Source organism: Electrophorus electricus, chromosome 23, assembly GCF_013358815.1.
Source record: "Electrophorus electricus isolate fEleEle1 chromosome 23, fEleEle1.pri, whole genome shotgun sequence".
Classification (NCBI taxonomy): domain Eukaryota; kingdom Metazoa; phylum Chordata; class Actinopteri; order Gymnotiformes; family Gymnotidae; genus Electrophorus; species Electrophorus electricus.
The window spans coordinates 4,258,888-4,285,481 of record NC_049557.1 but is presented as its reverse complement, the minus strand read 5'-3'; the positions used below and the strand labels follow the sequence as shown (position 1 = coordinate 4,285,481).

At 40.0% G+C, this 26,594-nt stretch overlaps 2 protein-coding genes across 9 annotated transcripts; one reads left to right on the top strand and one right to left on the bottom strand.

Moving 5' to 3' along the window:
• Positions 1 to 1,042: 1,042 nt before the first annotated feature.
• On the top strand, positions 1,043 to 23,120 carry kcnq2a (potassium voltage-gated channel, KQT-like subfamily, member 2a). Of its 8 annotated transcripts, XM_027016040.2 has the most exons (19): positions 1,044 to 1,471; positions 8,392 to 8,482; positions 9,266 to 9,392; positions 9,926 to 10,101; positions 10,554 to 10,682; positions 10,862 to 10,972; positions 11,249 to 11,344; positions 11,540 to 11,634; positions 12,734 to 12,796; positions 13,033 to 13,062; positions 13,611 to 13,664; positions 15,345 to 15,541; positions 16,082 to 16,129; positions 16,566 to 16,583; positions 17,676 to 17,769; positions 19,192 to 19,323; positions 19,957 to 20,007; positions 20,950 to 21,046; positions 21,193 to 23,120. In XM_027016040.2, the coding sequence occupies exons 1-19, from the start codon at positions 1,176 to 1,178 to the stop codon at positions 21,907 to 21,909; spliced, it is 2,622 nt and encodes an 873-aa protein (XP_026871841.2). In that variant the 5' UTR covers positions 1,044 to 1,175; the 3' UTR covers positions 21,910 to 23,120. The 8 variants fall into 8 exon arrangements, with proteins under 8 accessions (XP_026871843.2, XP_026871842.2, XP_026871845.2 ...); XM_027016042.2 differs by lacking the exon at positions 13,611 to 13,664 and having other exon boundaries at positions 1,043 to 1,471; XM_027016041.2 differs by lacking the exon at positions 19,957 to 20,007 and having other exon boundaries at positions 1,043 to 1,471.
• On the bottom strand, positions 22,611 to 26,326 carry si:dkey-183p4.10 (myb-like protein X). Its single transcript, XM_027016048.2, has 6 exons — positions 26,242 to 26,326; positions 24,324 to 26,066; positions 24,183 to 24,249; positions 24,019 to 24,076; positions 23,817 to 23,936; positions 22,611 to 23,445 (listed from the first exon to the last, which is right to left on the bottom strand). The coding sequence occupies exons 1-6, from the start codon at positions 26,276 to 26,278 to the stop codon at positions 23,344 to 23,346; spliced, it is 2,127 nt and encodes a 708-aa protein (XP_026871849.2). The 5' UTR covers positions 26,279 to 26,326; the 3' UTR covers positions 22,611 to 23,343.
• Between the last annotated feature and the right edge of the window lie 268 nt (positions 26,327 to 26,594).

The following is a 26,594-nucleotide window of genomic DNA, read 5'->3' as shown; positions in this document are numbered from 1 at the left end:
AAAGGCCAATGAAAAGTTTAATCATGATGCAAGTCTAGCGCAGGAAACTATATTGGGATAGGGGCATTACCACATGGATGGCATAGGGTGGCAGCTGCCACCTTAGGAAAAACCGTGACACCTGAGTTGCCGCCCCAATTCAAGTCATAGAATTAAATCCTATTAATTAAGTGACCAATTTAATGAAATAATAACATTTGTCATCACTTTGTGGTTATAACCCTATTTAGACATTTTTCTCGAAACAGAATGGATAATATGCTTGAGTGTTTTAAATTAGCATGCATTCAGAATTGATTGCTGTTCTTTACTCTTACTGGTTCAGAAAGAATTATACTACAATAGTTCCGCAATGTTATTGTCTGAGAAACATTCTGTGAAAGAAATTAACCACATTTTTTAAATCTTGTAGCCTACTCTCCATCTATCTTTGTAACTTGCTTGAAAGATCATTCTCACAATATGTGTGTCAATTGTTAGGCTTGGATGCAGGTGAATAATATGTTTTTCGTTTCCAGGTAAAAAGATATTTTCCAAATATAGTTTAGTGCACTAGATTTAATGTACCACAATTAGTTCTTCATGTTGATAATGGTAACACTGTATGTATTTATCCAAATTATTTGAGTACTAGGAACTACAGAGCAAATATGAAGCCAATACCGTAAAAGCATCATATGCCCATTTTGCCCTAGTAATTAGATGGTGTCATCCCTTAGCGTGCTCTTGCCACTCCCTTGATATCCCATGTGTAAAATCTGGGACAACCTTTAATTTACTTGGCACCAATCTGTGCGTCCACTTTGTTTCAGTTTTATTCAAACAACAACAACAAAACCACTCGTAAAGCATTCGCATTTATCCAACCACCATAACGAAGTTCTTTATCCCCTCTACTTAATGAGCGATCATTTCCCCGTTTTAATCTGCTGCAGCCTTTTAGAGCGTCTTTTTTTTAACCCCATAAAACACAGTATATAGCACAGAGGTGCCTGGCAGATAGCCGGAAGGCGCAAAGATAAAGGACTACCCATTGCAGTTTCGCACGAGCATTTCAATTGGCTTTCAGTGGAAAACCTCCAGCGACCACTGCACTCAAGAACACACCCCAGTTCGGCAATGCTTGTTCTCGATTACTTTATATAGTTACCGTTTGAATCTATGAAAGTATAACAATGGTGAAAAAACCTGCCAACGGTGAAGTTTACCACCCTCCGCCAGGGGAAAAAAAATTGAAAGTCGGGTTTGTTGGATTCGACCCTGGGGCTGCGGAGACGAGCCGAGACGGGGCATTACTCATTGCCGGTTCCGAGACCGCGAAACGTAGCAGCATCCTGTGTAGACCGCGTGCCAGTGTATCAGATGGAAGAAGGGCCCATAAAAAAAACGGAGGCTATCGAAGACTACAAAATTTTCTTTACAATGCGCTGGAAAGACCCCGGGGCTGGGCGTTCGTTTACCATTCATATGTGTAAGTAGCCTACTTGTTCCTGGGCTGGTGCTTCGCGTTGCTGTGTGTGATTGAACATTACTTACCTCGAAGACGTGCCGTCATGGAACGCCTAGAAATGTTCAAAGTTTTTACAGCTGTACCTTCTGACGCAGGGATTCTTTTCCCGATAATTAGCGTATCCACAATTTGAGGAGTCATGGTTTTGGGGCTTTATTCCCATATTTTTCTGCTTTATCAGCTGCTTGTGAAAGAAACGAGGTTTTGATATTTGACGTTATTTCTTATTTTCCTAAACAGTTTAAGAATCCCAATCTGGGATTCTGAACAAGTAATTACAGCACCTGTGGTCTGCTAACATGTGAACGAAAGAAACAGGCTTACTTGTGAGGTGTTTCGTTAATCATATTCTTTCTTGTAAAGCAAAACGTATGTTCAGGCATTGAAATGATAGGCATTTATCCGAATTGTTCTGTCCCTAGCCAGCAACGAGGTGCGCTTAACAGCCTTAGAATGTTTCAGCACTGGTCAGCTCCCTTGCTGCGTCAGGGTTTCTGTTGGTTAACCTCACGCTGCTCGCAAACATATCAAAAGAAACAAATTACTCTCACTAACCTGGGTCACATGCGGTTCTTGCTTTCAATCAGTAATTGCAAATGTCTGCTATTGCGCTGCTTATTCTGCAAAAACTACTTGATACACGATCGCCATAACGGTTGTTTATAGTGTGTCCTAGTTGGAGCACAAGGAAGGTTGGTAGTGATAGCTTATGAGTTCTTAGTGAGCATAACAACCAGCCAGAAATGTAATGTGTTTGTTGCCTGCATCTACAAATCTATTTAATTTTCTCAGTGACGTCAACATTCAATGGAACTACAAAAAGGTTTTGCCCCTGTGCGATATATTACACTTGTAGCATGTAAGCTATGTGAACATTTCTAAATGTGACGTACAAACAGGGTTTTGCTTTGAATCACTTCTCATTGTTAATGTTAAATGATTTTCATTTTTCCTTACATATTTGTTTGTTTATTTGCTTGTTACATTGCAGTTAATTTGTTGGATCACTGCACATAGAAACAATCACTGTGTCAGAGCTCCCTAAATAGAGCACAATATCTTCTAAATAGGCCAAGACTTTCTAAAGCCATAGGAAAGGGGAAGACATGAAGCATCCTATTAGGGTTCCATTAGCTCCAGTCTCCAAAGTACATTAACTCTCCGAAGAGACTCATAACCAGACCAAAATGATACAACAGTGTAGGCCATAATCAAAGGCAAGCCGAGCCCTCTCATATGCCCAGACACACTCCAGGCCCATTCCAGATGCTCTCTGGATTTCTCTCCAGATTACGTTCCAGGATGTATGCTCCATTCCTTGTCCCTACTGTTCAGAACCTCTATCTTGTTGTTGGCTACATGTGCATGGTGAATGTATTATTTATCTGTTAAGGCCCTTGCTCTCTTTCCAGCCATTTGGAAGAGTGAAGTCTGCTGAGTTTGGATTCTCACTCTTCTATGTTTTTTTTTTATTGTTACTCATCCAGTGCTATGATAGCACACTGCATGTAGTACTGCAAAGAAAATGCTGGGTAAAGAGAGCCAATGAAATTCAGTAAACTGTAGTTTCTTTGTAATTTTTCATGGGCTGTTTGTTTTGCGAGCTAAACGCTTTAGGTACAGACCGTTGCTGTTGGAGTAGGATATGTATGATGTTTTGAATGATGTCATCCAGCAGCATGATGCATCATGTCCTGAGTTTTCTTGGGCCAGTGGACAGTGTTTGATCTTCGGATCATCTGCCCATGTTCAGGCAGAATTGCAGAGGGTACTGCTGACTGGGTTGAATAAGGCAATTGAATTAGTCATTATTCGCTGCTGAGTCAAAGCCACTACCTTTAAAATCAAGAATGTGCTTGGCTGTCGTTCTGCTTCACAGACTTTTTGTTTTTGCCTTACAATTTCCAGATTAGTTTGCATCATCTGCCAGCCTTAATTATAGCCCATAAACTGAGTTGAAAGAATCAAGTAGATGGATTTTTTTATGGGCATTTTTATGGAGGAAAATACAAGTGGATTTATTAGCTCATCTTTGGAGGTAGCATAATATAAAACGTTTGCACTTATGACTGCACACACACACACAAACCCACATATATTTATGAGGTCAGGTCATTAATGGAAGAGCTGATTATATATGTGAACTTCAACCAGGCCTGTCAAAGCATTAACCATTTCCACTGTCTCTACTAACTTTCCTTCGATCACTCACCTCTAATCACATGCCTACAGCTCAAACTAATTAGCTCCACGATCATTTCAGCTCCTTCTTGGAATATTCTGTTTCTCAAAGGTTAATTTGTGACATCAGATATGACTACTGGGACAGCTGATGTGTGGGAGATGCTACGTTTATTTTGTGGGACGTACACTGTGATCATGACAGCTCCTCAGTAATTCAGACATTGTCCTCACAAAATAAATTTTGTAAGAAGAGATTATGAAGTATATAACACCATCAAATCATTTCAGCTTTCTACTGCTTACAGTATTCCCTTTCTGGTAGAATTAAAATACCAACACATCATACAGTAGCATTACATGTTGTTTGAATTTGTTTGAATGTTCTCAAGCTTGTCCTTGCAATGATAAATAGGTGACTGCAGTGAACAGATGGAGTGTAGACTTAAATTTATGATAGGAGTGCTTAGACCAGAATCTGCCGATTAGCACAGACTCAAAGCACAACACTGACTAATCGATACAGTATCTAGCATATAAAAAAACCCACAGCAATAAAAGGATAGCATAGGAAAAGCAGACAAATACAGAGAGGAACACAAACCTGCAACATCCATTAACATGCCATGTTCAAACATGTCTCAGATATAATTTTAGTACTACCTTACCCTAAGCCTAAGGTTTTATTACAATATGTATTTGAATATTCACCATAGTATTGTCTGTTCTACATGAAACTAATATCAATGGGTGCAGACACTACTTAGTAGAGGTCAGTAGTTGACCCAGTTGGTTGTGGGTTCTGAAAGTCAAAACTCTGTATACTGAAATGTGTGTGTGTATTAATTACTCATCTGCAGTATGCTATGAACTGATTAAATTGTTACAATTTAGTAATCAGTTTTGAAACATTGTAGTAACTATATGTTTGATAACCCTTTATTTATTGCTCAGATACTTACCAAGTTAGTAATAATTGATGAACTTTATCAGTTGTCCATTGATTACTGCTCAGTATAATAAATAACAATGCTTTTAAAAAATATGATAATGTAGTCATCAATCTCAAACCACTGTGATAACTGCATGTTTAGAGTTTACATGTACATGTAGGAACACTGTAGGAAGCTGACAAACATGTAGATCACACAATACTTTAGGATTGGTACCAAGCTATTATCATTAATAATTGCATTTGCCACATTCATAATGATATAAGGTTCAGAAATTACTCATTATATTAGTTTTTATAGTGATGAGTAATTTATAAATCTGGTATCATTATGAATATGGAAAATGCACTGATTAACTACTATTTACTTATTACATTACTATGTACTTAAGCATTAATTAAGAATCCATTAACATATATGTGACGGAACAAGGCTTCAGGAGGGTGCCAAAGGACACGGGAGGCTTCCCTGCATGGGCTGTAGGAGCGCGTCTACCTCCCTTCTTTCCCTTCCGTTTTCCTCTCCCAGGCATCCTTGATCGGTTGTTGTTTCTGTGACGGAACAAGGCTTAAGCAGGATGCAGGGACGAGGCACGTTGAGACAAATGTTTTATTTAACACAAAACACCTACACTTAGCGCACATGCTACATTACATCAAACACCGATAAACATACGACAACACACGAGACATATATACATACACACACTCAAGACGATTACACACAATAAGGGTCAGCTGGACGACAAATGAGGGCGTGGCACTACCGACTAACACACACACACACGGAAACGTTTGAGGAGGAGGGAGGGGCCATATCATGACAGAGCCCCCCCTCAAGGGCGCGACTCCTGGCGCGCCAGCCTAACGGGCTGCGGACCCAAGACCAACGCCAAACGGCGAGGCCAGAGGACTGGGCAGTCCGCCACGGGCCAGTGCGGGGGGGAATACTGGGACTAAGACAAAGACAGACACAGGAACGCACACACTAACGGGCACTGATACAGACACAGAGGGGAACAAAGTGATTGGTGCATTTAAGGTAATGGAGACTGGCACAGTGACAGGGACAGGCACATGAACAACACCGCACATATTGAATAGTCCGGGGAAGGGAGAAGGTGCCCCAGCCAGTCCCGCAGTCATCGGCTGGTTTGGAGGCTGACCAGCCTGGAGAAGGCTGTCCTTCGCTGGCCTGGGTAGCGGCGACTGTCCCGATTTTTGCGAATGCGCGCTGTGAAGCGCACCAGCCATGTTGCCCGGTTCTGGTTGAGGCACTGGTGTCGCTGCCTTTTTGCCTCCACAAGGCTTAGCATAGGCACATGCGCTTTAGGACCTTAGGGAGAGGAGTGTCCTCCTCTGAAGATGATGCCACTTCTCTGCCAGTCAGCCAGGGCAGCTTGCTCGCTTCAGGACGGTGTACCCTGGGCAGAGCCTTAGGTGGAGCCTTGGGTGCTGGGGGTTCGTCATCCTTGGAGGCTGTAATGTCACTCTTCGAGGAAGGATCCCCATGAGGGACTTCCTCCACCAAAGGGTCCTCCTCATGATCAGACCCCATTTCCGACCGCAGACCAACGTCACAGTACTCCCCTCTCTCTCCATACACAGCGCAGCCCTCTAGATAGTCCATGCAGGGGTCGTAGAACCCAGCGGAGTCCATCTGTGATTACTGGTTATCGTAGTCCAGCTGGTCTTCATAGGACTCAGCCGCGTCCACCCCGGACCATATACAGGGCCCCCCCAAAATCGTCTAGCGGGTTCCTCCCTCGTTGATGATCCCTGGAGCGAGGCCAGGATGAGTGATGGCCTCTCCGCGGGATAATTGAAGTCCACGGAGTCCGACTCCGAGGACTGAAAATCATTATACCATTCCTCTGCCTCCGCACCTGGCCCACGCTCACCTCTTGTGGGCATCAGGAGGGTGCCAAAGGACACGGGAGGCTTCCCTGCATGGGCTGTAGGAGGGCGTCTACCTCCCTTCTTTCCCTTCCGTTTTCCTCTCCCAGGCATCCTTGATCGGTTGTTGTTTCTGTGACGGAACAAGGCTTAAGCAGGATACAGGGACGAGGCACGTGGAGACAAACGTTTTATTTAACACAAAACACCTACACTTAGCACACATGCTACATTACATCAAACACCGATAAACATACGACAACACACGAGACATATATACATACACACACTCAAGACGATTACACACAATAAGGATCAAGTGGACGACACAAGGGGGTGTGGCACTACCAACTAACACACACACACACACTCACGGAGACGTTTGAGGAGGAGGGAGGGGCTGTATCATGACAATATAGTTTACACTTTAGTCAACATACTATCTTATTATTATGATAGGCAAATTAACTACTGTGGTAACACTTATTCAAAACCCATGGGCCCAATTACTGACATGCCTGTATGTTTGTTCACCACCTCTATACATCACTATTCCCTTGTAATGCTGGATTTTCTTATAATTCAGCATTATAAAGGAATAGTGATGAATAGTGATGTCATGCTGTTGAATAGTGATATCATACTGGATGAGCACATGATAAAGTGATCTTGGGCCATTCCTCCATACAAAATCTCCCCAGATCCAAGAAAGTCCTCAGTCTTTGCTTATGACCTCTCATCCTCAGCTCTTCAGTCTTCAGTGGGGATTTGGTCAGAACAACAGCTTGATTCTGTGGTTAGCAAACCAGCTTTGTTTAGATTTAGAGCTGTTTTGGATTATTGTTGTACTGCCAGAAAACCCATAACCTACAATCAGCCAGGTTTTAACCTAAAATATAGCGTTTAATAGAGTCGTATATCTTACAAGATACAGAACTAATCCAAAAAGAAATGCCCAGGTGCTTATGTTGGTGGTTTGATGACAAAAGAAGCCATCTTCTCAGAAACCTTCAAAATAGTATGTTGGCATGGAAGTTGTGTCTAATTGTAATTTTATAGACCTGGTGATCCAAGATGCAATCATTTCTAACTGTCCAGCTGAGATTGAGGTTCACTGAGGTTTTGCCCTGCTGTAAAAAAACCAACAACTAACAACCAAAAAAAAAAAACAAAAAAAAACAAAACAAAACAAAGGGACAGAATTACATTCTATTTATAAATTTGCATTCATAAATAATGAAAAAAGTCAGAGCACATCTGTATGAATCATTCTCCACACAGATACATATTCAACCACCCTCTCATATGTGCTTTCAAGTTGCCCTCCAGTTGAGTGCCCCTCCTTTCCCTCTTTCTGCCCCTCTTGCCCTCTTTCTGCCCCTCCTTTCCCTCTTTCTGCCCCTCTTCCCCTCTCTTTTACCCTCTAAAGATTTGACTCTTTATTTAAATGAAGAGATTGTCTGGATCTCTGTCTGCTCTCTTAGACATGCTGCCTCCAGCACTCCATTATAGATGCCCTTTCTATCTGAACACACTGTCACACATGCACTGTGAAGCATTTACAGTGCACTTTCCTTAAACGACTGTAGTCGGCCAAGATAAAACTGTTCATAGATTTCTTTGAGAAATGAAACACCAAAAATGTAAAAGTTCCCCTTTCTCTTATGGTCTTTGTTACCAGCTTCGATTGCAGTTAATTCAGGTATACTACCTGGTCTCAAGGTTGATCGAACATATGCATATCTATTATGTATAAAGTAATAATGTAACATAGACCCAGATCAGGCAAGCTGTGAGAGATTTGTCTCAACAAGACACATCTATTAAATTGATTTCCTGTTTGCTGTTTCAGCTTTCTGCTGGTGTTCTCCTGTCTTCTCCTCTCCGTGTTTGCTACTATAAAAGAATTCAAAAAAAGCTCAGAGAGTGCCTTGTACATTCTGGTGAGTATCTAACAATATGTTTCTCTTTAAAATTGTACTCTCTTCTTGCCAGTGCCTTGAATTTTGTGTTCTAGTAGAGTTTGCGCACTCACATATTAAATATCACTCTCATCATTTCACACCCATTGATCGTAAGTAGATACAAGTTGCTCACTGTAACAAGCAGTGACGGCTAGGATATTGTATTCTGGCTGGTGCTCAATGCTGTGAACATGACACTGTATGGATCCGTTTTGGGCCCTCCCTCCCCCCGTCAGATACTGTCAATCATTGTGTCATGTTCATACACTGGTGCCCTCTTAACCTCCTAATACACATTGCATATTGCTTCTGTGGTCAATGAAAACACATGATGCCTTTTTTTGTATTGCTACAACAACTACTTAATTACAAGCTAATATCATTGAGCTCTGTTTTTTCCACACTATCATCATACATGAGATACATACAAGTTCCCACAAGCAATACTATCTTGAAAGCACAATGATTCTACGAACATCAGAAATATAACTTATATAAAAAATAAAAATCCAATAATAAAAAAATATAATACAAAAATCTAATGGCAAAAGGGGTTACTTTACATTTAACAAATATTTAAAATTCTCCCTCCAGCTGAGCAATGTCTTGAATTTGGAACGCTTTGATAATTGCTTTATTTGAGACCAATTGCTGCAGCCTCATGCACCACTGTCTTTTTTCTACATACTACTGTTGTTCTTGTGTTATTGCCAATAAAGAAGGGCTAGAGTTTCTCAAAGTTGTGACATCAATCTTCTGCAGGAAATAGTGACCATTGTGGTGTTTGGTCTGGAATATATAATTCGACTATGGTCTGCTGGCTGCTGCTGTCGATACAGAGGATGGAGAGGAAGGCTGAAATTCGCTCGCAAGCCCTTCTGCATTATAGGTAAGGACTGCTGCAGACACACGCTCTTTTCACCTGTGATGAGGAGAATGTGCTTTATCATAAATGCACAGAGTCGTCTGGCTCAGTCTAAACTGAGACACTGCAGTTGTCTATGAACCACAGCGGAAGAGGTTGTTACATGTCATCAATCTCACACTGAGCAACTGCATAGGATATGAGACAGGTGTCAGTTTGAGACTTGATTTCTATTCTTTACTTATGGAGATGTTGGTACCTCATAAGCTAATCCACCCCCCACCCCGTCCCCCTCAACTGAGGCTCCTTGTATTTCTTGCTTATATAAGTGCTGCAGCTGATTTTCAAATAGGACCATTTTCCATGTTTCCGTTTCCTTAAAAGGAAACCCTGATTTCAAAGGTTTTGCAATTATGGTAGCACTTGCTTGACTTGTGGGACATAAAGAAGAGAACATTAATTTAATGCATCTGTTAGGTGTAGATTGTGTGAAGGTGCAATGAAATGACAAGTAATCTGTTGCCATGGCAGTAACCGATGTGGCCTCCTCCCTGCAGACATAATGGTCCTGTTCGCCTCTGTGTCAGTGCTGGCCGCTGGCTCACAGGGCAACGTGTTTGCCACATCTGCCATCCGCAGCTTGAGGTTCCTCCAGATCCTCAGGATGCTACGCATGGACCGTCGAGCAGGCACATGGAAACTGCTGGGATCAGTGATCTATGCGCATAGCAAGGTGTGTGTGTGTGTGTGTGTGTGTGTGTGTGTGTGTGTGTGTGTGTGTGTGTGTGTGTGTGTGTGTGCGCGTTTGGGCATGTTACAGAGTGAAAACACAACCCAGTCTATAATCATTAAAGTTAGCTCATTGTCAGTATGGAAAGTAAAACTTTCCTAAGTTTCAAAAAATTTGTTATTTTTTAAGGAAAACATCCTGTTACCTTCTTCCTTAGGTCTACTTTATAACAGACCATGACTTATTCATCAAACTTTATAACACTAGATGATGCGCTCAAGCCACAAAACCACTGATGAAAATATGTTTCATAATGTATGGAATGTCCAAAGCAGTCCCAAAGTAAAAGCTTTATTTGACTTAAGAACGGTTCTAAAATGAGTTTTGTGTTCTATACCATTTTATTCTTTAAATGCAAGAGCTTATTGCTAAACCCTTTCTATTTCTAAATGTAGGAACTGATCACTGCTTGGTACATTGGTTTCCTCTGTCTCATCCTGGCCTCTTTCCTGGTCTACTCAGTGGAGAAGGACGATAATGCTGAGATGTTTGAGACCTATGCCGATGCCCTGTGGTGGGGGCTGGTGAGTAGCGGCAAAAAACATCAGAGCAGCCTCTCTTCAATGGGCATTTGCCATTAGACCTCTCCTTCAAACTAATACTGACTCTGGATTTTAAGATATCTGGGCTGTTGTATGTTGACTAAAAGAGAAGAAGTGATGATTTCAAGTTTAATCCTTTCAGATATATCTCTGTGTCTTAGATCACTTTGACCACCATCGGTTATGGGGATAAGTTTCCCATCACATGGTATGGACGTCTGATTGCTGCAACCTTTAGCATGATTGGTGTGGCTTTCTTTGCACTCCCAGCAGTAAGTTCACAACACAGTCCTGCAAAAATAGGACTTTCAGATAGATCTACTTAGTTCAAAGTTCAAAGTTTATTTGTCACATACATAGTCATTCTGGCATTCTGGTATAACTGGCAGTTAGATGCTTCTCTCTGGAGGTCTACTTACTCTTGGTCTCTGCAACTAAATTGATCCTTCTTGCCAACTTATTTGCTTGTCTTTGTAATCAACTCGGCTTCCCTTCCCCTTTCTCTAACCCCCCCCCCCCCCCCCCCAACCCCTCTTGCTTTCTCACAGGGTATTCTGGGATCAGGCTTTGCTCTGAAGGTCCAGGAGCAGCACAGACAGAAGCACTTTGAGAAGCGTCGGAACCCTGCTGCAAGCCTCATTCAGGTAGATCCATGCACAGTACTGCAAATCCAACACATTGGCACCCCCCACCCCCCATGAGCACATGAAAGCTTTCATTCAGTTTTTCGCTATTTAATAATTTTTCACGTCCTATATATTCTTAATTAAGTGAATTAAATGAATTTCCATCTGCTGCCAAGACCTCTGAACCAAGTTATGTGTATGCTTCATCTCCAGACTGCATGGAGATATTATGCAACAAACCTCTCACGAACCGACCTGCTGTCAACTTGGGCATTCTTTGAAGAAACTGTATCAGTCCCAGTCTACAGGTACAGTGTCATTCTGATCATTGGTTTATCAATATTGATAATTGATGCTGTCTGCATATGTAAACATTTATGTTTTAAACTTACACATGATTTCTATGATACCATTCTAAAGCATTATGACTGTATACTTACAGTTACTGAAAAACAAAGTCATGTGCAATGTGACATTATGTATGTCGCCAAGCTTGTTCTTAAATTTGGGGAGAGTTCTGCATACTCACCTCCTCTACCTTTGTCACTTCTCTTTTTAAGCTATTAAATGAACAATTGCTTTATGGCTCAGAAACACATTCTTTATGTATTTATATTTATTTACATTTTATCACATACCTTTCAGTTTTAATATTTTTTTTAAATTGTGAAACTGATACTTATAAACAATATTTTTTGAGTTTAAAGAAATAAGATAATAATTTTAATAAATTTTAAAGTACTTTTATAAAATGACACATTTCTATTTTGAGTTTTTTTATAATGAAACAGGAAGGCCATGAAGGCCTTATAAACCTTTTTTTTTTTCATTGAATTCTGGTGAGTGTAACAGCAATTACAACAGCTGCAGTAATAATAATAATAATAATAATAATAATAATAATTTGTATAGCACCTTTCATGTACATAATGCAGCACCAAATACTTCACAAAGCGTTAAACGATAAAATTGTGCATGTCTTAGCATCATGCTAAGAAATGTTTCTCAAGGGAACGAAATAGCAGATAAGTTGACAGTATTGCCATTTAAAACCTAAAATCGAAAATAAAATATTAACTTTCTGTTTTCCCAACAAAAATTTAATCTGAGAATCTTATATAATCTTCATCTTCCGAATCTTATTATTCAGTTAAGCAATATTAATATTAATATTAATATTGGCCATACAGATGGTTGGAAGGTTTAGGGATGCAGCAATATCCAGCTCAACAGGTACTGAAAGCTGGATGTCATCGACACAGCTATGGAGGCCAACCTCCATAATTTGATCAAGTGACCACATACATGGAGAAAGAAACCAAGTATGGAACCATTTGGAAGACCATAAATAATTTTATACTGAAAATATAGTAAGAGTAACACATCCTCTATACACCTGTTTTTCAGGTTAATTCCTCCACTCAATCAGCTAGACCTCTTACGCAGTCTGAAGGGCAAAACTGGATTCAGGTTGGAGTGGCATTTGTTCCCTGTTTTTTAACATAAAACTCAAATTTCTGAATTTCCGGTATGTACTGTATATATGCCATACTTATATACCTAAAAACAATTAAGATTTTAGTTTTGGTTTTGGTTTGGTCACAATTATTGAAAATTTGATCTTTTCAAATTTTATCTTTTCTATTCTTCATTAATGCTAATTAGTACTTCATTATACTCTATGTTCTCATTTTCTGCTAATAAAGGAAGGACATGCAGCCTGAAGCTTCTCCCAGGTCGGTTAAGCCACTGTTCTTTTCATGAATCTTTGTACTACATCTCCTAGCAGCTCCTCATAACAGAACTCATCCCAGAATTTATGGATGTAGTTTGGACAGTTTGCACCATCAGTTCTTCATTTATCCCATTTTAAATATCTAAAGTTATTTACAAGTGGTTTAAAGACAGTTTAGTAGCACTTTATATTACAGTATTACTTCCAGTATTTACAAGGTATTGATTTTTATATTTTTTTACTGTAGCACTTTCAACACCTTAAAATAAATACCTGGCGACAAAGTGATCCAAACGATTAAATTCTTAATATGTCTCCCTAAAATTGTCTGATTTTGACAAGTGAGTACCCTGTAAAATACTCAATATTTTCTGTACTGTAAAATCAAGTGCACCTCCTAATTCTAATTGTATTCCCAATTTTCTCCATTATTTGGATTCCTTCTTATCAAAAATGGACTTTCTACCTCTTAATTATGGCCTCCACCATTTTGATTATTCCTTGTACAATCTTTTGTCTCTCTCACCACCCACCAAACCACACTTGCAGTAGTGAGATTTCACACAAAGACACCCTCTGTGGGTGTTGCCCAAGAAGCCATAGGTACTGTTGCACACAGATACTAACATCTGCACGTCCAGACTTCTTTCCAGCATTTCGAACTATGCTGTTTTCTCTGCCTATGATTTCTCATTTCTGTCCATGTTTCTGAATATGCTTATTTAAATTTCCTCTTAACAAAGTTGAGTGCCCCCTTTTAACTGCACATATTAGTATACTACTCGCCCGTGCCTTTCTTACCAATTATGTTGTGGTCATTTGATTCTGCTTTATGGTAAATAAATTATGAAGACTATGAAGACTGAACAGTTGTCTAGCTTTGATTGAACAAATAGAATGAGAGAGGAGTGAAAGAGGAAGGGAAAGACAGTTGGGCACTCGAGTGATACTCGAGGCTGTATGGCATACCTTGACCCTTTCAAGAGAGCTTTTTGCAGCTTTCAAAGATGCTCAGTTACATTTGTGTCCACTGGGACAACTAAGCCAAAAGGATGCCTCAAAACAGTGTACTTATATGTGAAATGTCACCATTAACAAACAATTAAGTGCTTTTCAGACAGAAAATGGTCTCTTATCCAACTTTCAATGTTTTCTTTGAAGACAAAACATCCATTGGGAAGCCTTTTATTTTGTAAATAAAAAGTAATAATAAATCTGAGTTGTGGAAAATGCTGGCAGTGGCTTATAAAATTCAAACAGTACCTATAAAACTGATATGTCATTTGAAATTACAGATTGCCACAAAATACTTGCTCCACCAAAACCTCCACCCAAACAATGGTATTTGGTTTTAAGAGTCAATTGATCTTATTTGAAACTTGTTTCTGTGTCAGCAACAATACTTGGAGACTCTGTACAAAGCTTTTTTACAATGTGACTTATGACTAACATAGTTTTTGAAGGTGCTTAGCACATATGTTGTTTCACATTTGAGAATTTAACACAGTGTTTTTCAAACTTGGCAATTTTGCACTTGATCAATTTATTAGATACATATTTTGCATCAGTAAATAAAAATCTATTTTTTATCTTTTATGGCAAGACCATACTTTTGTGAAATTTACATGCCATCCATTTTTTATAAAAATGAAAAAGGTAGAGCCTACCCTGTTTGTTCCCTTTCAGCATGCAGAGCACAACATGCATGATTTCTTTCACTCTTTTGCTCAAATGCATTACCCAAAGCTTTGGCTGCATGCGGCACTACTCTTGCATTAGGAGACTGCATGAAATAACTGTCGAGAAATATTATTCTCCATTGTTTTTTACTTATAGGTTTGGGTGATTTCTAACAGGATGTAGAATATAGAAACAATTACATACGTCCTACAAAGAATTAAGCTGTTGGGCTGGGGAAACTGGCATAATGTTCACATTCCTTTTGGACTTCAATGCCACAACATTGGAGTTCACACACTTTCCTTCCTCCATTTTTTCAGCATCACAAACGTGCTGCAAATTTTGAAGATTTTATAGACTGGAACCTCTTATTTTTAAAGCAGAACTGAGCAAAGTGCTGTCATGTGCAATTTTTCCACCCAACAACAAAATAAAATACAACACTGGTTTAATATTTGTTATTAAATAATCTACCTGTTTTGTGGAAGGATGTATTAATGCCTTAGAAAACATGATCCTGTGCATTTTGTACAGTCTAATATATGATCTTATTATGCCTTTGCCTTTGATTGTTTTATACTCCTGATAATGCTTTCCATACAGCCGTAAGATGAGCCTGAAAGAAAAAGTGTTCACCAGCCCCTCTAAGAGTGTAGGGGGGAAGGAGACTAAATCACCTGGAACAGAAGACACAGTAGGGGAGAGTCCTAGCAAAGTGCCAAAGAGCTGGAGCTTCAACGAGCGAAAAAACTCCAAACACACATTCAGGTTCAAAGAGGGTTCTCGCCAAAACACCGAAGGTCAGAAGGTTATCTTTATATTACACAAACACTCACCCTACCCCCCCCCCCCCCCCCCCCCCCCACAAGCACAAACAAACACACACACAGTCATTCTCACTCACTCACTCACCAGCTTGTACTTATGCTTCTGATTTTATTTGAATTTTGGCGGGGGGGGGGGGGGACATTTAGCAAGCTTGTACTCGCTGGCACAGAACCAGCTGCCACAGCTGATATTGTGCTAATACAGTCTACTAATTAGCCTCCAAAAGTGCTGTTTATTAAAAATAGAGAGTTCAGCTAAAAGTCTTTTCACTGCACTGACTGACATCCATAGATTTAAGCTTTTTTAGCATTGATAGAACCATTGAATATTCATGGTTCCCATGATATAGTTTCTATTTTTGGGAAGTGAATATAGAGCTTTATAGCTACCTTTCACTAGGTAGTTATTTGCATCTTCATGCCATGCAGTGATCAGCTTAAAAATAGAAATTTTATTTTCTCCTGCTCACTGTCACCGCTTTCTTTCTCATTCCTCTTTATGGGAAAACAAAGTGCTGATTGAAATGCAGGATGAAGACTTCGGAATGAAGAGCTCTCCAGGTTAGGCTGTGCTCCAAAGATATCACCCAAAAAATCTAGAGATGACACTGCAGTTTTCTGTATTATATTATATTCTGTATTATATTATAAATATTTTTCAGTTCTGATTAAATTATATTTAATCAGAACTGAAACTATTTATGTTAGTGGATTCATATCTAATGTTACACGATTTAAGTTCAGGCCATAATTACGTGAGTTCTAGGTGAAAATGATTAGCTTTGTTAATGTTCCCCAGCGTGTCTAAAATGTTCATTCTTAGCATCAAAATCATGGCATCATTTAGTCACGTCAACATATTGTCCACTCATAAAGAACAACTATAATCCTGTATCAGCTCCTTGTGAGTGGCATATTTTACACTGTTCTTTAATCCATTTTCATCTACAATCTTTAACCATTTCTTCTCCATGTCTTTCTCTCCACATTTTGGCAGCAATTGAGGGGTTGATCAGTAAGACAAATTGCATTTTTTTTTAGGGCTGAATGCTTTTACTTCAAGCCACATTGACACAATCACTCTGAGCTAGGACCAGCTGACGAAGGAAAACAGTGCATGTCGAAAGCTGGCTTTTTAAACTGAGTTGCAACTTGCCTCAACAAGATTGCACTTCACACAACACCCTCTGTCATAAACTTTGCTGACCACTGTCTTATGAAAACAAGGTTACTGAAGTCACACTTTCAATCGTGGAATTTTCTTTATAGTTGTAATTAATTAAAAATCATTCAAAACATGATCTTTTATGGTGACAAGGTATATTTTGCTTTCATATATCATGATTAATTTATAGTTTTATTATGACAGAATGTGTTACAAATATATGTAATTTTGCTCTATTCTCCTCTAACACTCTGCATTAGCTTGCATGAGGACTTTCCTCTGCTTCTAGAGGAAACAGGACTGCTTCCAGGATTCCGTAATTTGAACAAAGACACTGGGCTATTATGTCATTTGAATGGGATTAAATCTTAATTCAAGATCTCAATTCATATGATATGAGTGGCATTAGCAGAAGTAGATATTCCTGTAATAACATTGTCTATCATCTCAACATGCTAGCCAGTGCTAATGTAGCCCTTGCTAGAGTCAAAATATGCCTGACTGTAAGTCATTGCTGTAGAACGTGGTTTAATATGGGATGTTTTCAGGTAAGTGTTTTGTGCATGGTTAACATTCCTTATTTGTATTAGAGAATAAAATGAGGCATATCCAAATCTTAAAAAGAGGCTAGGAGATTTCTAATGAGATGATTTTACAATGTGGGGCACTATCAAATAAATTATAAGTGTCATTTTAATGCTTAAAAATATGTTGGCTCACTTCACCCTTTAGCAACTATGTATTTTATAATGTAATATATGTGAGATCTTTCAAGTTAATCTTCTTACATTTGTCAACAGAAGAAGATGTCTAACTTTAGCAGGCTCCTGGTTATCCTGTGGAAATTCCAACAGATATATTCAGTAGATTCTATTCTGAGTTTGTATTTATGTTCCTTATGATGACTAGGAATTTGAGTATTTGTGGATTTGTGTATTGTAGAGGCAAGTCTCCCTGAAGAATTTGGAGATGATAAGCCTTATGAGTTTCTGCAAGAGCTGTCTCCTGCTTTGAAGGCAACAATAAGAGCGATCTGGTAGGTGACACCCACACTAAATGTGTCTTTATGTAACATAAATATGAGAACTTCCCATTTTAATTAATTTCAACAGGACAATTGTACACTACCTGGCCAAAAAAAGGTCACACACTCTAATATTTCGTTGGACTGCCTTTAGCTTTGATTACGGCACGCATTCACTGTGGCATCATTTCCACAAGCTTGTGCAATGTCACAACATTTATTTCTGTCCAGAGTTGCCTTAATCTTTCCTCCAAGATCTTGTATTGATGATGGGAGATTTGGACCAATGCACAAAGTCTTCTCCAGCACATCCCAAAGATTCCGAATGGAGTTCAGGTCCGGACTCTGTGGTGGCTAATCCATGTGTGAAAATGATGTCTCATGCTCCGTGAACCACTCTTTCACAATTTGAGCCCAATGAATCCTGATATTGTCATCTTGGAATATGCCCATGCCATCAGGGAAGAAAAAATCCATTGGTGGAATAACCTGGTCATTCAGTATATTCAGGTAGTCAGCTGACCTCATTTTTTGGGCACATAACATTGCTGAACCTAGGCCTGTCCAACTGCAGCAACACCAGATCATAGCACTGCCCCAACAGGTTTGTACGGTAGGCACTAGGCATGATGGGTGCATCACTTCAGCCGCCGCTCTTCTTACCCTGAGGCGCCCATCGCTCTGGAACAGGGTAAATCTGGACTCATCAGACCACATGACCTTCTTCCATTGCTCCAGAGTCCAATCTTTATGCTCCATAGCAAATTGAAGCTATTTTTGCTAGTTAGCCTCACTGACAAGTGGTTTTCTTAAGGCTACACAGCTGTTTAGCTGTTCCCTTTGCATTGTGCGTGTGGAAATGCTCTTACGTTCACTATTAAACATATCCCTGAGTTCTGCTGTTGTTTTTTTATGATTTGATTTCACCACACATTCAAGTGATCAGCAATCACGATCATACAAGATTTTTTTCCGACCACATTCCCTCCTCAAAGATGATGTTTCCCCACTGTCCTTCCACTTTTTAATAATGCGTTGGACAGTTCTTAATACAATTTTAGCAATTTTAGCAATCTCCTTAGATGTTTTCTCTGCTTGATTCATGCCAATAATTTGACCCTTCTGAAACAGATTAACATCTTTTCCACGACCACAGGATGTATCTTTCGACATGGTTGTTTAACAAATGAGAAGCTACTCACTGCATCAGTTAGGGTTAAATAACTTGTTGCCAGCTGAAACATAATCACCCATGCAGTAATTATCAAATGGGAGTTTCTTACCTATTTGCTTAGTTAAATCCAGGTGGTGACCTTTTTTTTTGGCCAGGCAGTGTATATTAGTCTATTATCACTTATGAAATCACTGGTCTTGTAATGCTACTATTTGAAATGATGGCCTATTTCAACTTATTTTCACTTGTTTTGCCCTTAGCATCATGCATTTTCTGGTGTCTAAGAGGAGGTTTAAAGAGAGCTTGAGACCTTATGATGTTATGGATGTGATAGAGCAATATTCAGCAGGCCATCTGGACATGTTGTCCCGCATCAAGAACCTGCAATCCAGGCAAGATTTCTATCCAGCCACAGCTGCACTGCCTTCCAAGGTGTCATGATGGCCAAGTTACTATCATTGGGGTTTTTTAACTTCCTGTTGCAGATGCATTTGCACATGCTGTATTTTAACACAATGCCTCCCTCTATTAATTTCCTGTGGTTAAATTCCGTAATTGGTTACTGTGCCCTCTTGTGGCTACCCTCTGTGAACATTCTGTTTTGATTTCAGATGAGTCTAAAATAAAAGCCAATAGAGGTGCAAAACTACTTCATACCCATGACACATTAAGCTATCTCTGATGACACATTAAGTTTCATGCGCCACCCTCGCCAACAAGGGTGATTCACTTCCCACCACAGTTTTCCCTTTTTGTGTTTTTCTCACATTCCAAAGTTCTAATGTGAGTCAAGAATCATGTTTCACCTCAAATAAGACCCATATATGTTGTGAAATGAAATCACTGTTCCACACATATAAAATATATTCCAACAGCAAATAGCCATTGACTGTGCTTCACGACAAATGTGTGTATGGAATATATTCTCACTTAGTTGTCTTTGGTTCTCAGTGAAGCACTGAGATGGGTGTCCATGTGTTGCTTCATGATGCTTTGGCCCATGTCTCCTCTATGTACTTTGCCAGGATAGATTTGATTTTGGGCCCCCCGCCCCCTTCGACCCCTCGCCATAAGAAGTACGTAATCAAAAGGGCAAAAATGGTTTACCAACACTAACTGGGCTTATTATTGAACAGCATTGCAGCATACACTGTAACTATTGTTTCAGCTATCTTAATTCAAGCTCTTCACCCAAATGAAACCGAAGTGTTTCTACAGGCTCAGAACTAGCCATGAATGTTTTCCCATTTCTTAGACTGAATGTAGCTCAGGACACTGACCTTTGATCATGTTGACCACTGTCAGTGGACGATGTCACCACGTACACGCTACTGTTAAAAGCGTTACCAAGCAGATAATGCTGTCCAATAATTCAGCATACCTAAAAGAGGACCTGGACTCTGACTGTACCCTGGGGGACTAATACATTTGTGCATGCAATTCTTGCATTTGAAAAGGAAAGAATGAGCCAACCATTAAGTATAATCAGTGAAGCATGAAGCATCATATGGCATGGTACCAGGTAATATTTGGAGCTTTCTTCATTTCTTCACCTGTTCCTCGGAAACATCTAGAGTCTTCATTCTGAATACGCCTATCATAATGTACTGTGAGTCCTTTGTCACTCGGCTGTGATGTGCGGCTCTGTGTTCAGTCCTTTCCCTGCTGTTTGTAGTGCTGTAGCGTTTGTGATGTTGCACAAGGAATTCTTGCAGCACCCTTTGATTCAGGTTTGGTGTGATGCATAATGATGAAAAGCATGGCTATACACTGCATGTTTCATTTTCCAATAGCATTAAGATGTAAGTGATCCAAGGACTTGTCTCCTTCCATAGCAGCAGGACTTTTTGAATTTGTGCGCTCCTTTAACATTTGCATCATTTTAATGCTTTTATGAAATTACTTACTTCCTTAATTTCTTTTGACCATTGTACAGGGCTTAAATGATTTTATACTTACTACAATTAGAATGCAGCACAGTGACTCTTTATTGAAGAGATTGTTTCTTAAATTGTTAGGGTGGACCAGATAGTGGGGAAGGGAGCATCAACAGGGGATAAGGAACAAGCAGATGATACCTGCATGTTGGGACGATTGGTCAGGGTGGAGAAACAGGTAAGAGGCTTTAACTTAATTTATGTTGCCAAAGCGTGCAGATAACACCTGGTTATATCAAAGCATGTGGTATCAGAGATGCCTCAAACATGTGAGTTTTGGAATATGACTGACTTCTTTTGAGCATCTTTCTCTTGCCCCCTCAGGTTGGCGGGATGGATCGTAAGATGGACTTCCTGGTGAACGTCTACACCACACGCTTGGGCATCCCTCGCTCTGAAACCGAGGCCTTTCTGGGCTTCAAGATTCCTGAACCGGCCCCACCTTACCATAGTCCAGAGGACAAGAGTGAGAAAGCGCAAGATGGCAAAGAAGAGAATAAGAACGTGAGCATGTCAGTGGTGGACCCCACCTCGGCTTGGACGCCTGTGGAAGGCCAGTGTCGCCCATCCACCTCCTGGCAGGAGCAGCAAGGTGAGCAGCCTCTAGCCGTGCCACTGTGGAACAGCAGCCGGGGGGTGTCACCCGCAGGCACGGACGACCCCTCTCTCTACCGCCTCCCACCCCCACCGGCCCATGACAGTGGGGAAAACGGACGGGCACGCCGGCCCAGGCGCCTGAGGCATCAGCCAGGTATCGAGAGCGACACATCCCTCTCTATTCCGTCAGTGGACCATGAGGAGCTGGATCGCTCATTCAGTGGCTTCAGCATCTCTCAGGCCCGGGAGGAGGACTACCTCCCACCCATGAGCCTGGGCCTCTACAGGGGGGGGAGGGGCACCACGCACACCCTGGTCAGGCCGTACCTGGCCGAAGGGGAATCGGACACGGACTCGGACCTTTATACACCTGGCACACCTTCTCCTCTTTGTTTTACTGGGGAGGGTGTCTTTGGAGATAGGAGCTGGTCAGGCCTCAAATAGTCTGTAGAAAATGCCTTCAAATTTATAGATACACTACTATAAACATATTTATCATACTCAGACAAAAGTCTGGCATAAGAGTGGCTTCAGAAAAGCAAACAAACAAAAACCTACAGAGAAGCCTTCTAATTCAGAACATTTGCCTTCTTTGCACACCAAAAAATTTCAAAGTGAAGTCTGTGTGTATGCAGGTATTGGCATGAATCTATACACATCAAATCAAGTTGGTCACCTGTTTGTATTACTTACTATAGTTATGGTACCAGCGCTTATGCAATATTAAAAGCACTTTATTTAATGATCTTACCTAATGATTGTACATACATAATGCTCGCTACGTAAGACTTCTTTTGGTTGTATGAAATATGTGATGGAAACTCAAGTTTCCTCAACCAAAGATAGCAAGAGAGCCCTTGAAAACTGAGGATACTTCACTCATGATTCTTTTTTTCCATTTGCAATACATTTTTAAAAATGAACTTTGCATATTATTTTTATTGACATGTTTGTTAGTTTCATTTCACATCAATTCAGTGATTTTTATTAACATCTGAGTCATTAAACATCCATAGTCACTAAACTGGCAGATTGAATATCAGAGCTTTTGTTGTAAATTCCTCAAAATGGGACTAATCTTGCTGTGTTTATTGTTGCTGATGCTGTAGACACACTGAACCACTGAGAAAGAGTGATCATGCAGGCCGTTGCTTGCTAGAAATGTAGCTTGTGTTAAACAGAAAAAGAAACCAAAAAAAAGCATCATTACTTGTTTAATCCTAATTGTTCTTCACTGTAAGAAGGCACAGGAAATGTTATGGGATTGAGCTGAATTTACAGTAGAGCATGATGGCAAAGGGTCATGAAGTTTCACAGAAATGGTATCTTGCACCAAGAAATCATAGTCAATGCTTTAATATAAAAAAGGTGGAAATATTCAGTCCCACTATTCACACTAACTGCATGGCATGATTAGAGGAATTTGTTTTAATTGATAATGGTAACAATAGATTATGTGCCTATAAAGAAGAAAAACAGTGATAAAAACATCTGTGCACTGAAATAGATTGTTTTCCTGTAGGCCAACATTAATGTTGAAGTATACAGAGTAATTACATTATGGTGAGACAAATGTCTTTTTCACCATTTAAAAACACAGCCCTGGAGCATGTTGAAACATTGTAATCTGTAAGGAAATAAAGTTGGTCCAATCACAGCTGACTCACTGGATGTTATTTTTCACCAGGATCAACAAACCACTATGACATCAATGGTTTTCTTTTTTTAACTAAAAATTCAAAGAGTAATCCATGCCCCCTTTTCTATATTTATACCTATGTCGCAACAGTGTAGAATATCTGGGCTTTTTTTATTAGATTGATTCTTCCAACCTACATTGAGTTATTTTTAATTAATAATCAACAATAAGGTTTGAATTCAGTGTGTCTGGTCCAGACTGTCTGTTGCCCACCAGAAAGACAGCACACCTACTGCTGTCATCAGGCCCAGTGCTAAAGCTGATTTCAGCACAGCAAGACACTACAGTGGAAGGACACAGACAAAGAAAGATTTTGATGAGATAATTAACAATCAAATGATTTCAGATGCAATTAAACACTGGGTAGTGCAGTTAGTCTAGTTAACAGTGGGAAAAAATCCCTACAGGTAATTGGCTGAAATTCAAACCGTTTGAAATTGGACACTGACGTTCCTGCTGCATCTCCTGCATTTCCTCTTGTCAGTATGTATGAAATTGTAACAAATGCATTTATGGGTATTCTCCAATGCTTTAAGTAAACTGACTAGGCATAAAAAGATAATTAAAAATCCTTTTCACTTTTGTTTCCACATAGTGAGACTGTAAGGACGACAACTACAAGATTTATTTATTTTTGACCACAATGACTTACCCTGTTTCTTTGAGGGTGTGTCTTCAGTGCTGGGCTCACATGTTGCTGCTCCTTTGGTCGTGTCTTTGGCTTCTCCGGATGGAAAAGCTTCTCTTCTGGCTCATCTGACTCACTGTGGTACTACAAGACACATAGTACCATAAAGCTGCCTCCATGTCACAGGCATTCACCGGTGCTCTTAGACTAGTGATGGTGGTCTCACCTCAGGTTTCACCGTAGTAACAGCTGCGTGGGGCTCTTTGTCCTGTTCCTCTTCAGTGCTTTTGGATGAGTATGCTTATATTATGGGTTTATAGAATGGGCCAGATATGCATAACCACACATGAGCTGAATAACAGGTGGTTTGAGATTAATGAAGTTGTTTACCTTTCAGAGTCCTCCTCATATTCAGAAGGTTCATGATCCAAGCAAAAGGTAACTCTATGATTCCTGCCTTTAAGGATAGACAAATTTTATGATATTAAACATTCAGAAATAAACATAACTGTGACACACTGGAGCACTCACCTATTTCACCCCATGTCTCAGTCTGGTCACCATAAAATTGGTTAAATGCCTCAATTCTGGTCTTCTTCTCCCAGTCACTCTCATTCTCTTCTCCATCTTCACTGTGGTCCATCTTCCCTAGGGTTTCTTCTATGGCTTCCTGTTTTTCTGCTTCACTTAGCTCCCCTTCAGTCAAGTTCCAGTTATAGTCATCTAAGCATAGGCTGTCATCATCCATCAGTACTGAGGACCAAAATGCTTCAGGTATTAAAGTGTTGGTATCTCTTATGCTGTCTGTAACCTCTGAAGGTGACTGGACTTGTTCTTTAATGGCTGAGCCCAGCTGGACTATTTCAAGTTTGGAGTGCAACTCTGTGGATTGTTCATTGGATTCCTTGTGACAGTATTCGCCATATGATAAAGAGGTTTTGCTTGTGGAGGTTGTCTCCTTGCCCTCACTGATTGATACATTGAAAGTCAAATGTTCTGCACTATGGATAGACTTCTCCAGATTGCTATCATTTGTACCATCCTTATCTGTCTCTTTGTAATTGATACTATCAGCCCTCACCGTGTCGTCTGTGAAGTTATGCTGTGTAACATTTTTCCATTTGTCCTTCTCAGATGGGAGAAAACTAGTTTCTTCTTGACTTGTGCTGTTGTCATCATTACTGATGTCACTGTCATAACCTGGTTGGTCATTAACATCTCTTTCATCTCCAGAGTCCTCTTTATTCTTGGTGTCTTCCACTGTGATATAATCCTTTGTTAGAATCCCTTGGAGGTCATCTTCATTGGCATTCACAGTCTGTAATGACACATTTATATCTGCTATATCTGATATATAATCAATCCCTAGTTTATTAATCTTAGAATTACTGTCTGTGGCAGAACAATCTGTTTTTCTCTCTCGCTCTTGAAAGTTTCCTTCTGCCCCAGATGAATCTTTTATTTCATGTGCAGAGTGATCGTAGCAAAAACTGCTATCTAAGGGGATGACCAGCTTGTTCCTTCCACTTTCAGCACATGTCTCAGATTCACTTTGGGATAAATCTGAGGGGTATTCTGCAAGACTTTCCTCTACCTGTTCTTGGTCTTCCTCTGTAAACTCCCTCAAATCATATCTGACATGGCACCCTGCAACAAAAAGTTCATCCTTGTTACCATCAGATTTACAATGGGATGTTTGATCTTCTGCACTGCAGCTGACTGACTCATCTGACACTGATGATCTCTTCTGTATCATCCGAGTTCCACTAGACACTGGATGTGATGTTTGTTCCATGAATGGCGGATATTCTGCACTAGAAATGTCCAGACCCTCAGGAGATTCAAACTGAAGTTTAATGGTTTCCTCCTCTCTGAACCTTTCTTCTCTCTGTGTGTTGACATCGGCAAGAACACCTGTTTCTGAGTCACCTTTCCTGTTTTCTTCCTCTACAGTGTACTCTTCGCATGTCTGGCTCAGTTGTTGTGTTTCCATTATTGTCTTTTTTAAAACCTGTTCATAAGATACTCCAGAAGGCAGGTAAACTGTAGATCCTGTTTTTACATCAGGCAGATTATGCAATGCACTCTCTTCACTGTTATCAGAACTGTCTGCATTTTCTTCCTGTTTATAAACATCTGTAAATGTCTTGTTTGAAACTTGGACAGATGTTGCCCAGAGATTTCCGATGTCTTTCAGATCATCATCCATGGCCAGTTGTGTTTGAGATTTAGTACTGTCATCGAACTGTAGATCTTCAAAATCTAGCTCAACCTCTACAGAAATGCACAAAAACAGTTCGTATTACCGTCGGGTTACGTAGCAAGTTCAAAATGTCATAAGAGTCACAAGCTGGTTTTAGTTTTGTGCTTTTGCATAATTATGTTGTCAACCTATCCAAACCATCGAACAGCAGATAAGACTGAAAATCCACTAGAGAATGACCCTTACCTGGAAATGCATCCTGGTAATTGGTAATATTCTCCATCCTGTTTAGTAGAAATTGCAGCTTGTGACAAAATGTCTTTTTATTCTCTTGATAACTCTTCAGAGGAAGTCAGCAGATGTTTGAATAGCTGGGGGGGGAGGGGGGGAACAGATAGGCTCCGATGCATACCTCTTTGTCTCAAAGTCACTTCCTGTTAAAGCTTTTCATGGCCTAGTTTTCATTCCCCTGCTCTTCCTGAAACTTGAAAAAGGTAAAAATTCTTAGAATTAAATATTTAACACGTGTCAGAAATATTAGCTAAATTAAAATTCACTCAGAACAAACACCCAGAATTTGCCTGTTTTGCCTATGTATT

Excerpts from the sequence above, each read along its gene's own strand:
- kcnq2a (XM_027016040.2), top strand. The coding sequence starts at position 1,176 with ATGGTGAAAAAACCTGCCAACGGTGAAGTTTACCACCCTCCGCCAGGG. Across the intron at positions 8,483-9,265 it reads AGAGTGCCTTGTACATTCTG|GAAATAGTGACCATTGTGGT; the intron begins GTGAGTATCTAA and ends AATCTTCTGCAG. Across the intron at positions 10,973-11,248 it reads CTTTCTTTGCACTCCCAGCA|GGTATTCTGGGATCAGGCTT; the intron begins GTAAGTTCACAA and ends GCTTTCTCACAG.
- si:dkey-183p4.10 (XM_027016048.2), bottom strand. The coding sequence starts at position 26,278 with ATGGAGAATATTACCAATTACCAGGATGCATTTCCAG. Across the intron at positions 26,067-26,241 it reads TTACCAGGATGCATTTCCAG|AGGTTGAGCTAGATTTTGAA; the intron begins GTAAGGGTCATT and ends GCATTTCTGTAG. Across the intron at positions 23,446-23,816 it reads CACACCCTCAAAGAAACAGG|TGTCTTGCTGTGCTGAAATC; the intron begins GTAAGTCATTGT and ends CTTCCACTGTAG.